Genomic DNA, 17683 nt, shown 5'->3' with positions numbered 1-17683 from the left:
TCTTTCCTTTGCATCTTTGAGTCTGTTATATAACAACCAAAGCAGATTATTAGAATATTTATTTGCTTCATCATAATTAGTATAATCCTTTTGGTTATATAACACCCCATTTCCAGAAGGCATCAGTGATTACTGTAAGTGTCCTCATGTTTTTGATGATCTTTCTCTTTTTCATCTTAAATTGCATCGAGACTAAAGAAACAATTTTTAACTGTAGAAAATATAGAATATGATATTTTGTTTACTGCCATACTAGCTTTCAAATAGAAGTCATACATTAGTTGCTGGAAAAGGAGTGATTTATTATTACATATCATAGGCTTGAAAATTCTCTTTGAAAACAATTGATGAAAAAAAGATACCCAATGCAAGAAATAACCCAATGGATATTTATATATGCATGAGGACTTCTTAATAATTCTGTTTTCTAAATGTTCTTGCACATTCTTATTCCTTAGTCTTTTGCCTACTATTCCAACTAGTCTACTTTGCTGAATAGGCATCTGAAAATTTTATTCAAAAAAGTATATGTACATATTCAGGTCCATCTGGCCTAGCAGCAGTCAATTTCTATTTGATCAGATGTGAGCTCTAGTTTTGAGATCACACATGGGACACAAGCTTTGGTTAGTTGAGAATGAATGTATTACAGATGGTACAATTGATTTAAGAGAATAAGGTGTCTTATACACCCCTCAGAAAGTTAGGTATAAAATACTTCACACACATGCACTTAGGACATATAATCTTAAAGAATACTTCCATCACATTTTTTCTTACTAAAATTAAAATAAAATGATGTATAACAAGATTACAGCCCATTTTCTGAGTATTGGAACACATGTGATTCTACATATTTCTATCTAATAATAAAATTTCTGCTAGGAAAGCACTGTATTAATTTTTACATATCTTTAAGTTGTAAAAACTATTAATTTTTGATAGCTTTTATCATTAAATTACACTGACATATTTTCAGCTAGGTGTTATAGTGTGGGACCCGGAGTCAAAAAGACCTGGATTCAAATGTGGGTTTGAACACTTATTATCTGATTAATGTAGGGCAGATCAATTAACATTTGTCTCTCTCATTTCCTCACCTGTAAAAAAAATTGATAATAGTGTTTATGTCTTCAAATTGTTATGCACATAAAAGGTTTATATAAAATTAGCTGTTGATATTATTCTCTCAGGCCTGACTAGAGTGCTAAAAGGCTACTTACTGGCATAAGTTATTTTCCTTTTTGTTCATTTTGGTTGAAAATAATAAAGGTTTTTATTTTTTTAAGTTTTACCTAACTCAGGGAAGAGAATTTTTTATTTGCTTAAGTTTTCCTTTGCTCAGAGAACAAAATTTATTTTCAAGTTTTCTGTTTTGATAAATTTTTGAAAAAATAATACTTTTTAAGTTTTCAGATAACAAGAATTGCTTTTTATTGAATTTTCCCTCTCCCACTACAGCCCTATGCCCTTGAGTCAATTAAAAAATTCTTAAATAAATGTCTATATAGTTCAGCAAAAAAAAAATCCACCTTAACCATGTCTAAAAATGTGTATATTACATTTTAAATTCATCATTGGTAATGTTTCATCTTCATTTATTTTTGCATGTGATTTATCAGTGCATCAATAAGAATTTTAAAGTCTTTCACCATGGTTTTTCTCTATAATATTATTGACAGTATTTTATTTTACATATCTTAAGAACTTCATAAAAATAAATTGTGTGGAAACATTGACCTAGAATTTTTAAAAAAAGTTATTTGAGAGTTGATATTAAGCAAAATTTGAGGTTCCCTTTTCTTCAATAATATATTATGATTCTTACCCTCACGGCATCTGTTCTAAATCAGTCCATTTTCCTATTGCTTTAAAAATCAGGTCGAGGTTAATCTCTTATACCATGTTTGCTTTCCAGGCATTAGTCATGAAACTGCTGATGAAAAGGTGATTTTTGGCATTGAATTTAATTCAACTTTTCTGGAATGTATTCCTAAATCCCAGCAAGCCTCTATTAAGTGGTATATCCAGAGATCTGGAGAAGAGCTTCGAGAGGAGGTAAGTTATAGTCACCAAGCAAGGAAAGAAATATTCATCCTGAGCAAAATATTATCAGAATAATTAAAACAACTTCAAGAGAGTCATTATTGATATATAGGAAATATGTTGCTTTTAGCATCACATGGTATTATAATTTCACTTAATGTAAAGCAAAACTCATTTTATGACTAATGAAAATGTTATATTGCTTTCAAAATTAAAATGGGCTTATTTCATTATTTTGATTGAATACTTTCAAGAATAGATGAATTTTGAATATAAAAAAATTCATAGAAAATCTTTTGTCCTTTCTCATTGTCATAGATTCTTCAGGGCAGTCTCTCTGTTTTGGAAGCCAAAAATATAAACGTGAAGTGTTTTGTATGTTTTTTTTTTTACTTGTTAGTTTTTTAAATGCTAATGGACCATAAAATTAGTTTGTCCTTAACTTAGATAGTTTTGGATTGTAGGAAAAAAAGCATAAAGTATAAAATGACTAGAAACATTCACTCTTGATAAAATAGTAATCATTATAATCCATCCTATCCCATTTCTCTCCCTTCTCTCCCCTCCCAAATCAAAATAACAAAATTGGTCTACATGTGATATAGATATAGATATAGATATAAATAGAGATATATAGATAGAGATATAGATATGTATATATACACTCTGATATTTATATTGTTAGAAGAAATTAACATAATTGCAAGCAAAATGAACATGATTTTTGTTTCCTTTATCTCCTCGTTTTTGAACTTACCTGTCACTGAAGTATAGCATAGAATTTTGTGAGGTTTCCTTAACAAAGAGATCTTTGGAATGTTCACTTTGAAGGATGCCTAAATAGCAACAGACATATATCTCCAATTCGATATATTTAAAACCAAACTATTTATCTTTTCCCCAAAATCCTCACCTTCAGTATGTCTGGATCATTAACTCAGCATTATTATAGACTTCTCCCCATTCTCCCTCACTCTATATAATCCATCAGTAGCCAAATCTTGCCATTTCTATTTTCACAAAATCTTTTGCATCTGACACCCTCTCTTTATTCATATAGCTAGTATTAAGCTTTCATCACTTCTTCCCCAATTTGTGGCATCAGCCTCAATTAGCCTCCCAATCTGAAGTATCCCATGATTTTAGTCCATCTTACATACTTGTGCCAAATTAATTTTCAATCAAAGTAGATTTGACAATATTACTTTCTTACTAAGCCAAATACTTACTAATTAGAATTTAAGGGTCTATAAAAGCTGGTCCAATTGTACTTTTCAACTGTGCAGTTATTCTTCCACCAAACTTGGCAGAAAACTGACCTCATTTCTCATACATGGCACTATATCTTCTACTCTGAATTTTCCAACTAGTCATTCCCTATTCTTAGAATGCACTCCTGTCTTACTCTTGACTTAAAGAGTTATTCTCTTTGTTTTTAAATAGATCTAAAACTCCATCTTTTACACGAACCTTTCCCAATTCACCAATTCATCAGGGTTGTTTCAAGTATCCTTGTATTTAACTACTTTGCATGGATACATATTTTACATATTTTTATATGTATGTGTACGTATCTCTCTCTCTCTCTCTCTCTCTCTCTCTCTCTCTATATATATATATATATATATATATACATATATATATAATTATATATATATGTATATATATATATATATACACATATTTATCTTTACTTGCTTTATATTTATGTTAAAATATAAGCACATTACTAATAAGGGTCACTTCATTCTTTGTACTTGTATCCCCAGTATCTTGAGACCAGGCAGGTCTCTTGACTTTTGTCAAAAATTGTTGTTTGATTGATTTGGTTAAATAGGTCACAGCATATTGCCAATGATAACTTATTTGAAAGGATTTATATAAAATATATGGAATATATGGAATATAAATGGAATATAAAATATGACTAGGAATAACAGATATATATATTAATTTGCTATATTTGCATATTTAAATTGATAAAAACTTAGAGAAAGGACTCTATCACTTTAAGTATGTAAAAGTAATTAAACAAAAATGACTTATCAAAAAAGACATGGCTAAGAGCTACACTGTTGAAAGGCATATTTACATGAGATCATCCCTATATATATTCTGTTACTGGCCATGCTTATGTTTCATACAACAGAAATTTGAAATGCTAAAGTTTAGATTGGTCAGTTAGTAATGAAATGTACCTAAGATATTGAAAGAATTGAATTTTCATTGACTATCCCACTTCTCTAATTTAATTCTCTAATTTTGTTTTACAAGAACACTTTTAAAATTTAATCCATCAATAAAAACTAGATGTGAAAAAGACACTAAAATCAATTACAGATAGTTTATTTAGACAAAACAAGAATCATGTTCCAATTGGGGAAACACTCAGTCTGTTTGAGAAGCTTATATAGAAAAAGAGGGTCTAGTTCAGAGCCAGGGAGAAATTATGAGAGGGTAGTAGTGGAGAGGAATTAATGGTACATCAAGAATTGTACCATACAAAGAATTGGAAATTTAATGGATGCCCATAAATTGGGGAATGGCTGAATAAATTATGCCATACAAATATAAGGAAATATTATTGTTTTCTAAGAAATGATGAGCAGGCAGATTTCAGAAAAGCCTCAGAAACTTACATAAATGATGCTGACTGAAGTGAGCAGAACCAAGTGAACATTGTATATGTAATTGCAAGATTATATGATGATAAGTTATAATAGTCTTAGTTCTTCTCAGCAATGTGATAATTCAAGACAATTCCAATAAACTTGCGATAGAAAATGCCATCTGCATCCAAAGGTAAAACTATGGAAACCTAATGCAAATCAAAGCATACTATTCCCTCCCCCCTTTTTTTTTGGCTTGCTTTTTCTTTCTTGTACTTTTTCCCCCTTTTTGTTCTAATTTTTTCTTTCATAGCATGACAAGTATAGAAACATGTTTAAACCAATTGTACTTGTATAACCTATATTAGTTGTTTTGCTGTTTCAGGGATGGGGGGAATAAAAGAGGGAAGATGAACAAAAAATTGGATATCAAAATCTTACAAAATGACTGTAGAAAACTCTCTTTACATATGATTTGAAACATAAAAAATAAAATTAAGGAAAAATAATTTTGCCATAAAGAATAGGAAACCCAAAGGCAGCAGGACAAAGAATAAATAGAACTGAGCTTTGACAGAAAAGGGAGACATTGAGGAAGGCCATTGACCCTGGTCAGTGTATGCATCGTGCTACCAGTTATCCTTACTTTCTCAAAGATTGATGGAAGTTCCAAGCAAAGTCTTGTTGGCTCTCAAACTTGTCCAGGAATTTGTAAAAAAAAAAAACACTATAATATATGGTGGGGACCTAAATGATTCTGGTAAGATGAATTGTGTTTCAACCTCAAAGGAGTCTAGGGTTTACTATAGATAAATATAGATGAAGGCAGAGTATGAAACAAGGAGTGTCAGAGTTTTTCATCATGAATACTTGAAAATCTTCTGTTTTATTGAATGACAATCTTTTCTTCAAAAGAATTATACTCACTTTTGCTGGGTAGGTCATTGTTGGTTGGAATCATAGCTTCACTGCTCTCCAGAACATATTTTGAACACTCCAGATTTTAATGTAGAAGCTACTAAGTCTTATGTTATCCTGTCTGTGACCACTATACTTGAATTGTTTCTTTCTGGATGCTTGTAAAGGGCTAGAACTGAGCAATGCACTTGGATGATGAAGCACGTGAGACTAATTGCCAATTGGACGGTTCCCTATTAACTTGTTTAAGGTTGACCCTCCCCAGCTGTTCTGTGCTGACTTGATTGGTGAGACAAAGAGAGGGAAGTGACTTGTGTGGGAGGAGTAAGAGAAACTTGGGTGGTGGAACTCACGCTCACTTGCTCACACAGCTAGGAAGTGTTAAGTGTCTGAGACCAGATTTGAACTCCTATTCTCCTGAATTCAAGGCTAGTGCTCTATCCACTGCGCCACCTAGCTGCCCCTTAGAATATCTGTAAACTTACAAATCTTTTTTTTTTTTTTTTTGAGGCTGAGGTTAAGTGACTTGCTCAGGGTCACACAGCTAGGACATGTTAACGCCAAGGTTGCGGGTGCAAGTGAGCGTGAGTTCCACCACCCAAGTTTCTCTTACTCCTCCCACACAAGTCACTTCCCTCTCTTTGTCTCACCAATCAAGTCAGCACAGAACAGCTGGGGAGGGTCAACCTTAAACAAGTTAATAGGGAACCATCCAATTGGCAATTAGTCTCACGTGCTTCATCATCCAAGTGCGTTGCTCAGTTCTAGCCCTTTACAGATGCTTCCAATATTTTCTCCTTCACCTGGGAGTCTGGGAATAATATTCCTGGGAATTTCCTTTTGGGATCACTTTCACGATGTGATTGGTGGATTCTTTCAATTTCTATTTTACCTTCTGGGTCTAGAATACCGAGACAGTTTTCCTTGATAATTTCTTGAAAATTATGTTCAGGCTATTTTTTGATTGTGACTTTCAGCTAAACCAATATTTTTAAAAATTATCTCTTCAGTATTTCTTTTCCAGGTTAATTTTTTTTTCCAATGAGGTAGTTCATTTTTTTTTCTTTTTTTCTTTTTTTTTATTGGATTTGCTTTATTCTATCTTGATTTCTTATGAAGTCATTAGCTTCCATTTGCTCAATTCTATTTTTTCAGGAATTATTTTCCTCAGTAAGCTTTTCTACCTCCTTTTCCATTTGGCCAATTTTACTTTTTAAGACATTCTTCTGCTTATTACCTTTTTGTATTTCCTTTTACACCTCTCTCAATTCTTTGCTTTTCTTTTCCTCTATTTCTCATATTTGATTTCACAGTACCATTTGAGCTCTTCCATGTGGTCTGAGCCCAAATCTTATTTTTCTTGGAAGCTTTGAATATAGAATATTTGACCTTGTTATCATCTTCTGAGTGTATGTTTTGATCTTCCTTATTACCATAATAACTTTCTGTTCTTTTTTTTTCCCCCCCTAAGGCTGGGGTTAGGTGACTTGCCCAGGGTCACTCAGCTAGGAATTGTTAAGTGTCTGAGACCAGATTTGAACTTGGGTCCTCCTGAATTCAAGGCTGGTGCTCTATCCAGTGGGCCACCTAGCTGCCCCCTATAATAACTTTCAATGGTCAGAAACTGATTTTGTTGATTCCAGCATCTTGGCTTTTATTTAATTTTATTTAATTAATTGGCTTAATTTAATTAATAATTTAATTATTAATAATTTAATAATAATTGATTGCTGTATGTAAAGCAGTGCAGGGGTATAGAGATAGTTTTTAAGGAGCATACAAGCTAGGGAGAAGGAAAGAATATTTATCAAAGAGTAATATTTTTACATAGGCAATATAAAGCAGATTATGGTCTGTCAGAAGTACAATCACATGTTAATTGTGGTTAAGAAAGAGATCATATCATCCAGGAAGAAGAGGAAAGGTTAACTAAATAGAACTGGAATTTGAATAGGAATAAGTAAGATTTCAACAAATAGAGATGGGATTCCTGAAAGAAAAGACAGAGCAAGTAAAACCATGAGGCATATAGAAAGAGACACAGGGAGGTAGAGTCAATATGGTAGAGAGTACACAGGGCTTTATCTGACCTTTTCCTGGCATCCTTCAGGTAAACAACAAATCAAGCTTTTAAATTGGTTTTAGAGTGACAGAACCCACAAATATTTGAAATGTAACAAATTTATAGCAGAAGATATTTTGGAAGAACTTCAGAAAAGGTCTGTTTCAATCAGGCATGGGGGTGGAGGCAAGGAGCCAAGCTCAGGCCCAATGCAGGAGGCCAGAGTGGAGTAGCTCTTAGCTGCTGAGGAATTACCAGGAGGCTCTTAGTCAAAATATGGTAGTGTTGGCTACTCTTCCCTGGTTACAAGACAGTGTATCAGCAGATCAGCTGTGAGACATGCAATGCAAATACAAAAGACACATAGTGAGCCACTGAACCCCAAAATAATGTTGAACTTGGCTGCAACCATCCAACACTGGAAGTCAATCAGCACCCACCCAGAGCAGCCTAAAACCATTGTTACCTGTAGAGGAAGTTTGGGATAATCTCCCTTTGCAGACCTTAACCTTTAAAACATTAGCAAAAAAGCAAAAAGAACTCTTACCATTGATAACTTTTATGGAGAAAGAGAAGAACAGATCTCAAACACTGAAGAATTTAAGGGCAAATCATCTCCAAAGTCCCAAAGAGTGATATGAATTCCAAAAGAATTTTAAAAGAGAGTTAGAAGAAAAATGGGAAAAGAAAATGAGAGCTTTGCAAGAGAGTTTGGAAAAGAAAAAATTGAAATTATCTGAGGAAAACTCCTTAAAATAGATTTAATGAAATGGAAAAAATTATATAACTTCTCACGAAATAGATTTGAAAAAATTTAAAAAGCATATAACTCATTACAAAATTAATTTGACAAAATGGAAAAAAAAAAGCAACTCCCTAGAAAGACATGGAAACAGAAAAGCTTTGGAGTCTAATAGTGAATGTATTAGATACCTTAAAAGAAATATAAGCTCTACAGATAGAGATTAACAGTTTTCTGTTTCCACAGTATTTGGATATTTCTTGTTCTACAACTCTCCTGCTTAATGGTGTATATATGGAAATGCTATGTTTTTTTTTTTTTTTCTATTTGAATTCAGAATAAAAAAAAATTAAAAGTGAAAAACAAACAAAAAAATAAATCGAGGAGAGTGTAACCTCTTTTTTGTTCAGGAGACATAATTAGATTTAAAAGAGGAAACAGAAGTTGGAAATTATGCATGGAGGACTTATTGAGAGGTTAAAGACTTAGAATTAATTTGGTAAGTATTTAGAAGGAATTGATGTTTTTACATAGATTTCTTTTTAAGGAAGATAAACCAATCTTCCTTTGGTAGATTAATAAAGAACCTATTTGAGACTCTATTACCATTCTTTAGAGGAGATATAATAAGAATTAAAGTTTGAATAGTGATGATGGGCATGAGAGGAAGATGAAACCAATATGAAATATAAGAAAAAAGAATTAAGTAGATTTGATGAATGATGAATATCAGGGATGAAAAAGAAAGCATCAGCATTCCAACTCTATAAAAATAGGAGTGTCATTAATAAAAATAAGAAAGTCAAGAAAAAGGGCTAATTTTAAAGATGAAGAGTTTGACTTTGAATATGTTGAGTTTGAGGATTCTGCAAGACATCAAGATAGAGATTCTGAACAGGAAATTTGAAAGATGCAACTGGACAATAAGGATAAAAATTGGATTTGGAGATGGCTCTTTCAGTTCTTTCAATAGAGTAAAAGTCCTTAAAGTCTATAAGATAATCAAAAGAGAAAATGTCAAGAGAGAAGAAAATAGAGGCTAAGGACAGAACTTCTGAGAATGCCTCTATTTAGGTAGTGGATAGCATTCTAGTCATGACAAGGAGAAATAGGTTTCAAGAATTAAAGAATTGGTCAGGATCTTAACAATCACTTAATCCAAACTCCTATTAAATATTTCAATTCCCTCTCCAGTATTCTGAACAAGTGGCCATCAATACTGACAAATGGGAAAGAGAATTCTAGATTGATAAGAATTGAGAAGTGTTTATATATATGCATGAGTGCATATAGATACTTCTATCTATCCTTCAATTTATCTATTGGTGTGTCTATCTAATTTTACAAAAAAAATATTAGATCAAAGTCGATTGAACTTAAAACATTTTAGATTTTATTTTAGTTATGTTATTTTATAATTATCTTATATTTGAAGTTGAGAAATACAACCTGATTTCAAGTTTATTGTTAATATAGATAAAAATTTTAGTTTAGGTAAAATATTTCAATAACATTTATCATTATTTTTTTAAAAATCTGGCATTTAAAAAGTGTTCCTTGTTACTTTGTCTACTTAACAGTTTTTAAAATTACAAATGTACATTTTTCTTTTTCTTTTCTTGTTTATATTTACCTGATCATCTTACATATTTTTGGGTGAGGAATTTTTTAATACAAAAATTTTATTTAAAAATCCTGTTATTTTTAAAATGTGTTTGTATTGGAATTTTTAAAAGCACTTTACCCAGTGATGATAGTAAAATCTTATGTGAAATTAAATGCAGCTTCAACTGTCTTTCTGTGGCATTACATTTTAAAGTACCAGAACTGTAATGTTTCAGCAGATTATTTATACAAATGATGTTTTGTCCAGGACCTGCAAAACTGTTTCCTGAGGGTAGGAAAAGGGCAAAATCCATACTAGATTGGAAGCATTTGGCCCAGCAGGACATAGTCTCCTTCATGCTCAGCAGGTCAGAGTTCAGAATCTTACTTCCACTCAGAATGGTTTCTGGGAAGGGACAGGATCTCCTATAGCACAGAAGCTGTCAGCAACCTGTCTTGCTGCCAGTGGGAGGATGCTTCTTTACAGAATTATTTCATAGTCTGGTGTGATTAAATTCATGAGTCAATTATCTAGTGACTTGTTCTTGATGCTACTTTTGTAATTGATGATGTTTATACTTCTAACTGGTAGGTTAGTCATCAGGTCCCAGGTGTCTTCTTAACTCCCCCACCACCATCATCACCATAGACTTTTGTGAACTGGGAGTAAAAACTGTTCCCACTACATCATTTGTCCTTCAAGTATAATGTGGGCAAGTTTCTTGTATGCAGTCATAAATTCTTATGTTTTATATTATCATCAACATTATCATCATGATTTCTTATAAAAGGTACAAAGCATATACTTCTGAAGATTTAAAGTATCTTTAAATATTTCCTTTCTTTATTAATTATCCACTGTCATGAAAAAGTGTTTATCTGTTTCCACCACTCACTTATATGTAATTTTTTCACTGGTTACTAGTTTTTAAAACACTGTATATACTTAATAGAAATGTGTAGGAATACAGTACTTCTATGTATCTGTCTTCATTTTGCTTTCATTCTCCAGTTACCTAGTTCTCTCTATTTTTTCATTTGATAGTTAATGAAAAGAGATGTCTTTTAAAGATACAATCTCTTCTAAGGCAGTATTTTATCTGTGAGAGAACTAATGAATGAATTATCTATAAAGGAATTACCATTAGTCAGCCATTAACATGAACAGAAGTCACTGACCTTTACCTGATGTCCTGGCACTTACATATATTCCGATTTCCCATTTAAAAAATGCTTTTTGCTGAAAATCTACATTTAATAATTTGAAATATATCCTATTCTTTTTAGTCACATTAGGTAAATGGATATCCCATGCCTTTTTCAAGCATGATTTTGATTTGTAGGCCTCAGCAATTTTTACTTATCACTTCTAAAGTGGAGAAAATTCCATGAGTTTAAATCATTGACTAAAGATTGCATTACCTATTTGCAGAGGAGTTGCATTTTCTAAATTGACTGTGCTGACATTTCACTGGAGAAATACAGTGTGCATAATGCATCCTATTTCAATGTAGAATGAAAGCAGCACATGACAGAAGAATGTAGACTAGGCAAATGTTAATCAACTACTTAATTTCTGGACTCACAGATTGCCTGCTTTTAAATTGCTAAAATCCTGTGATAATCTAATTTATTAATTTTGAATGTATCCTGTTGGAGCTGCTATTCCATTATAATGCATAGTTTTGAAATTTATGGAAAGAATAAAACCACATCTAATATCAATGAAATGATCTGTACTATCTAAACGACAAATCCAGAAAGTTTTAAATTTAATAAAATATGTTTTACATCTGCAGGTCAGAAATTAAAGGACAAATTAAGCATATAAGAGCAAAAGTTTAAAGATCTAGTACAAAGTAATGAAATGCTAGGTGTTTATGAAACTTTCTGTCCTGTGGGGACAAAAGTATAGAGGAAAAGCAGGAAAATGACTAAACCTGTGAGTAAAACAACATAAACAGGATGCAAAAAGAGAATGGGGAAAATAATAATGAAGTGTCATACAATATGTGTGAAATATGTCACAATTCCCTCCTGTCAAAATTTAAAAAGAAGAAGAAGAAAAAAGATCAGTGGAACCATAGCTGTAATGGCTTCTATATATTAGGACATGTGACTTAAGAAAACCATTATTAAGAATCTTTTTTGTTAAAAGAAAACTAGATATGGATTAAAATAAAAAATGTTGGAATATCACCCACTTTTTACCCTCCAGCAATATGTCAATAGTCTCCAAGGCTGTTAATATTTCATTCATTTTTCCCCAAAATATTTACTCATCTAATACCTCAGATATGTGTTAGGCAAAAAGTGAGACAGCTGTCAATCATGTAGTGAAATTAATTCTTGATGAGGGATTTTTAATGACCTCTATGTCATATAAAACTTCATGTTTACAGGGCAGCTAGGTGGCACAGTGGATAGAGCACCAGCTCTGAAGTCAGGAGGACCAAAGTTCAAATCTGGCCTCAAACCAGACACTTAACACTTCCTAGCTATGTGACCCTGGGCAAGTCACTTCACCCTAATTGTCTCAGCAAAAACAAAACAAAAGAAAATAAAAACAAACCAACAAAAACTTCATGTGTAGAGTGGGATTCATAGTACAACCCCTACCTATATCATCAGTTTCTTAGAAACATTGAATGATATAATGTGTATAAAAACCATTGTAAGCTACAAAATACCACCAAATAATAGAAGGATGATGATAGTGGTGTGGTGATGGTTGGGAAATTATTCCCATTATGATCAAGATAAGTGGATCATCCAGGGTCAGAAAGGGGATTAAGCATGTGATTTAATCTTACTCCAAAGGAGGAAAACACTATAGTCTGTGAGTTTTCTAATGAGAAAGCCTTTCTTAATTGTTTTATATGTGGCATTGCTTTTACTTTATGTTTGGTTAGCATGGCATATTGGACCAGGAATCAGAAAGAATTGGATTTTATATCTCCTGTGATTGACTATGACTTGCAACTTCTTCAGTCTCTCATTGCTTAAGCAACTTTGTAAACCTAAATGTAGAAAAATTGATAATCTGCAGTAGTTCTTTGGAAGCCCATTATAAGGATAAAATCATAGGTTTTGTTTAAAAATATTATTTTAGGGGCAGCTAGACAATGCAGTGAATAGAACACTGACCTGAGAGTCATGAGGACCTGAGTTCAAATCTGGCCTCAGACACTTCACACTTCCTAGCTAGGTGAACCTGAGCAAGACACTTTAACCCTGAATATATCACAAACAACAAATAAATATAAATAATATTTTGATCTTAAAGACATGTAGCTAATTTAAAATAAGCTTCTAGAGAGAAGAGCTGCCTCTCTTTTGTATTTGTAGATTTATTGTCTATGTCAAAACTTGGAAAACCGTATATGAAGATATTTTCATCAATGCTATTTGATTGAATAATTGGTAGATTCTAATATATCAGATTCATATACTTTTATTCATAAGAGAAGCCTACAAAATTATGTTAAACAATGAGTTTTAGTAAACATGCTTTAAAAAAAAGCAAAACAAAAACAGTAATTTTTATTTCAAACAATAAAATTTTTCCTTTCCCTATCTCTTCTCTTTAATTTTCTTTGGAAACAAACATACAAATGATCAAATAAACAAAACTTTACAACAAATATGCATAGCCAGTCAAAACAAATTCCCACATTGATCATGTCCAAAACTATGTATTTTACTCTCATCTGTATTCCCATCACACTTCTCTATCAGGAGAAAGTTGATAACATGCTTTTTCATTTGGTGCTCTGAAATCATAATTGATCATTACATTAATCAGAATACTTAGGTCTTTCAAAAATATTTGTCTTTACCATGTTGTTGTAATTGTATTGATTGTTTTCCTGGTCAAACTCAATTTCTGATCCTGTGCAAGTCCTGTTCTTGAGTCAGTTCATTTACGCCTTTCCAGGTTTCATCATTTCTTACAGAACAATGTATTCCATTATATTCATGTATTATAATTTTTCAATCATTACCCACCTATAGGGAATTCTTTTAGTGTCTAGTTTTTTACTATTACAAAAAGAGTTGCTATAAATATTTATATATATATATATATATATATATATATATATATATATATATATATATATATATATATATATATATATATATATATATATATATATATATATATATATACAGACATTTATCCACTTTTTTTCTTATTTATTTGGAGAAACAGGCCTAATAGAAATATCATTGGATCAAAGAGTATGTACAGTTTAATGAATTATGGGGGCATAGTTACAAATTTAAGTAGTTTCATTTTAAACATTCTTCCTTTTGGTATTAATCATGTAGAGATAACAATTAACAGTAATATATATTTAACATCACAACTTCCCATATGAAGTTGGTAGGAAAAGTATTATTCTATCTACTATGCTTTTTGAGGAAATTACTCAATAATCATAAATAAATAACTTGTCAGGTACCATAGTTAGTGTCAGATCCTGGACTGGTACCATTAGTCCTTCCTATAATGTTCCAGAGGCCAAGATAAGGCAGCTTGTGTGAACATGGTCTTGTTCACATCATGAGAAACAAAGCCAAAAATTGAGGGTTTTTTCCTACTTTGCCCATCTGTAAGAAAGCAGAACATATAATGCCTACTTAACTGTCAGTTTCTTTTTTCCTTTATATTTCAGAGGAAATATTCTACATATTTTTCCACAGGAAAACAAAGCATAGTCCAATCACTGAGAGTAAATTTAATTTAATTATCTTGCTCCCTCTTTGACTTACATCTCCTAAGTGTGTTAGAAGGGGATGTATAAAATGGGAAAACTTCCAGTTTTTTGGTGGAGGTAGTTGTTTTCTTTAAAAGTGAGACCCTTGACACTGCATGGAATTAAACAGTATTAAAACAGAAGCTATAAATCACTCCACCCGTTTTACTAAAGATAGATTCTCTATTCATTGGCCCACATTGTGAGCCAGTCAAGTTTGAATGTTTTAAATGCCTTTCAATATTATTTCTTCAAAGGGGATTGTAATAACAGAGGTACTTGTCTATTGTGCTTTTTACATGTGAACTCTGATTACAATGTCATATTATACAAAGGTATGGCAAATATTTCCACAGACTTCATATTTTAAAGTATCACATATACTACCACAATATCAAAGTACATTCCAAAATAAAGAAGGAAATTCAACTTAAAATGTAAAATGTAAGTACCCTTCCAGTCATGGTTCATCTCAGTTACAAACCTCTACTTTCAAAGAGCTCTATCGACCTTTGTTCTTGCCATTCCACTTGACGATTAACAACTCACCCTGTTACTGCTTCCATATACTCCACATACTGTTTGGATCATTTATTTGATTCTATTTTATCTAGAAAGAAGTATTGGTTCCTTTCAGAAAATAAATAAATAAATAAATAAAACTGTGTCATCAGACTGCCCATATGGCTATTTTCCTGAGAGCTTATTCTTACTTAATCAATGGTTATTGATTTCACTGAACAGTTATGGAATTCAAATACCAGCCTGTGCAACAGGAATTGTTTATTGAATCAATTAATCTACAAGGCAGGTCAATGGAAAAGTTTGTGTTTTTCCTATATTTTTCCCCAGTGTGTTCTGTAAATCTGAAAGACAAAGTACTGCCTTTCAATTGTGTGGTTAGACTTAATAGGATGCAAATGTGAATGATTCTAAATAAGGTTCAAGCAGACCCTGGCTTTTTTTTTTTTTTTTTTTTTTTTTTTTTTTTTTTTTGATAGGACACAAAGTAGCCTGTGTGATGACAGACATAAAGGAAAGAGATCTTGCAGGTTCACTGAAGTATAAATATGTAACATGCTTTCATTTGCTTGTAGCCCTCTCTGTTTTTAATTTATTGCCTCCATTTTCCAATTCTGCAGCTGAAACCTGATGAAAGGGTCATCAAAACTGAATATGGACTGCTGATTCGCACTCTGCAGAAGAAGGATTCTGGGATGTACTACTGCAAAGCACATGATCACACGTTCATCCACACCATCGTGAAGTTGACTTTGAATGTTATAGAGAATGAGCAAATGGAAAATACTCAGAAAGCAGAACACGATGAGGGAAAGGGCAAAGATCTACTGGCTGAGTCCCGGCTGAGGTATAAAGACTACATGCAAATCCTCAGCAGCCCCAACTTCAGCCTGGACCAGTACTGCGAACAGATGTGGCACCGGGAGAAACGAAGGCAGAGAAACAAAGGGGGTGCTAAATGGAAGCACGTGCAGGAGATGAAAAAAAAGAGAAATCGTAGACATCACAAGGACCCTGAGCATCTTTCTAGAGCCGTGGCCACGTAGTCCTTCCTCTTTATCTTCAGGCAATGAAACTCTTACCTGCAAAAGAAAAATGCTGTGTTCTATCTTTCATACTTGTGCATAGCCTCTCTTCAAGGAGATTTGCTCATGTACAATAACAGTAATCTGGATGAGGCTGTAATGGGAAATACAGGTGCCTAAGGGGAATTTAATAATTTAAACCATTTTGTTCTGAACTGATATGATAAACCCAAGAGTCCAGAATCCCTGATGAAATTGGAAATTTCTTTTGAGTTTTCCCCCCTAGTTTGGTGTTTTATTTAGTTAGGTCATAAAGATAAGTGAACTTAGTCCAGTTAAATCATTTTCATTTATAGTGATTCATTTTGCTCTTATATACTTTAAAATATGTCGGTGCTATTCATCAGTGCTATGTTGTTGTAAACAATTCATTTCACTCTTGAGCTACCAGTGTCATGGTGGTGAGTAGAATGATTGTACAGCATAGAACACTTCACATTATCAATGAAATTTTCCCAGTGAGTCAAGCATTACTGAGCATATGTTAGGCATTTAGGGAGGTACATTAATTCTTCCAGGCCATGGTGGTTCCATTTAATACAGTGGAGCTATGATTTACTCAAAATAAAAATATATCTCCCAGAATTCACAGCTCCTAATAGGGAAGAGCCTGTGATTTTTTTAGAACATGCTCATGTATATAGAATTAAAATAGTTGAGGAACTGTCAGAACACAAGGTGCTAGCTATTTAGTAAAATAAGATAATAAATGTGACATATCAGATAAAAGAAAAACAATAAATTATCTAAAATGCTGTAATGTATAGGCATACAAATGGGATTTGCAAGCCGACAGAGAAAAAATACAATCATAAATTTTTAGCTTCAGGGAATATCTATTTTCTCATTAAAAAAAAAAAGAAAAATCACAAATAAATGGAAGAAATGTAATGGAGCTTTATTCACTAGGGCATTAGTAGTTGCCAATTTGCAATCCATCTGCTAAAATGAAATCTGAAGTAAAACAAACTGCCAGCATGATATGGAAGAGTACATTTTCTAGGTGATTATGGGAAGGATGAACTCAAATTTTATTTAAAAAATGGGATTCTGGTGTATACTTTCTTCTGGTTTTCTAAAAATTTACTATACTCTGTCATAATTTCTACTTGTTGCAACAGTTCTTCCTTCTTCCCTTCTTTAGGTTAGGTTATATTTAAGAGTAGAATAATAGAAAGAAATCAAAAGATGATAATAGAGGATTAGCTAAATATTTGGTGGTTGGCAGAACCAGTGCACAAAATGATAATGAACGGAAAGGGTTAAAATAACTCTTTGACTTTTTGTTCTTTTACAATGGCCTTCAGATTTAGAATTATATATTGCAATTCAAG

The 17683-nt window shown here is 32.3% G+C and overlaps 1 protein-coding gene across 3 annotated transcripts in view; it reads left to right on the top strand.

Annotated features, from left to right (window-relative positions):
- Positions 1 to 17215, top strand: part of SEMA3D (semaphorin 3D) — a 232191-nt gene extending 214976 nt beyond the window's left edge. For all 3 annotated transcript variants that reach the window (XM_074268536.1, XM_074268537.1, XM_074268538.1), the window contains 2 exons: positions 1919 to 2058; positions 15885 to 17215. In XM_074268536.1, coding sequence (XP_074124637.1) covers positions 1919 to 2058; positions 15885 to 16310 — 566 coding nt within the window. In that variant the 3' untranslated portion in view covers positions 16311 to 17215. The remainder of the gene's footprint in view (positions 1 to 1918; positions 2059 to 15884) is intronic.
- The last annotated feature ends 468 nt before the right edge of the window (positions 17216 to 17683 follow it).

Source organism: Sminthopsis crassicaudata, chromosome 5 (genome assembly GCF_048593235.1).
Source record: "Sminthopsis crassicaudata isolate SCR6 chromosome 5, ASM4859323v1, whole genome shotgun sequence".
NCBI lineage: Eukaryota > Metazoa > Chordata > Mammalia > Dasyuromorphia > Dasyuridae > Sminthopsis > Sminthopsis crassicaudata.
This window is presented reverse-complemented; position numbering and strand designations above follow the sequence as displayed.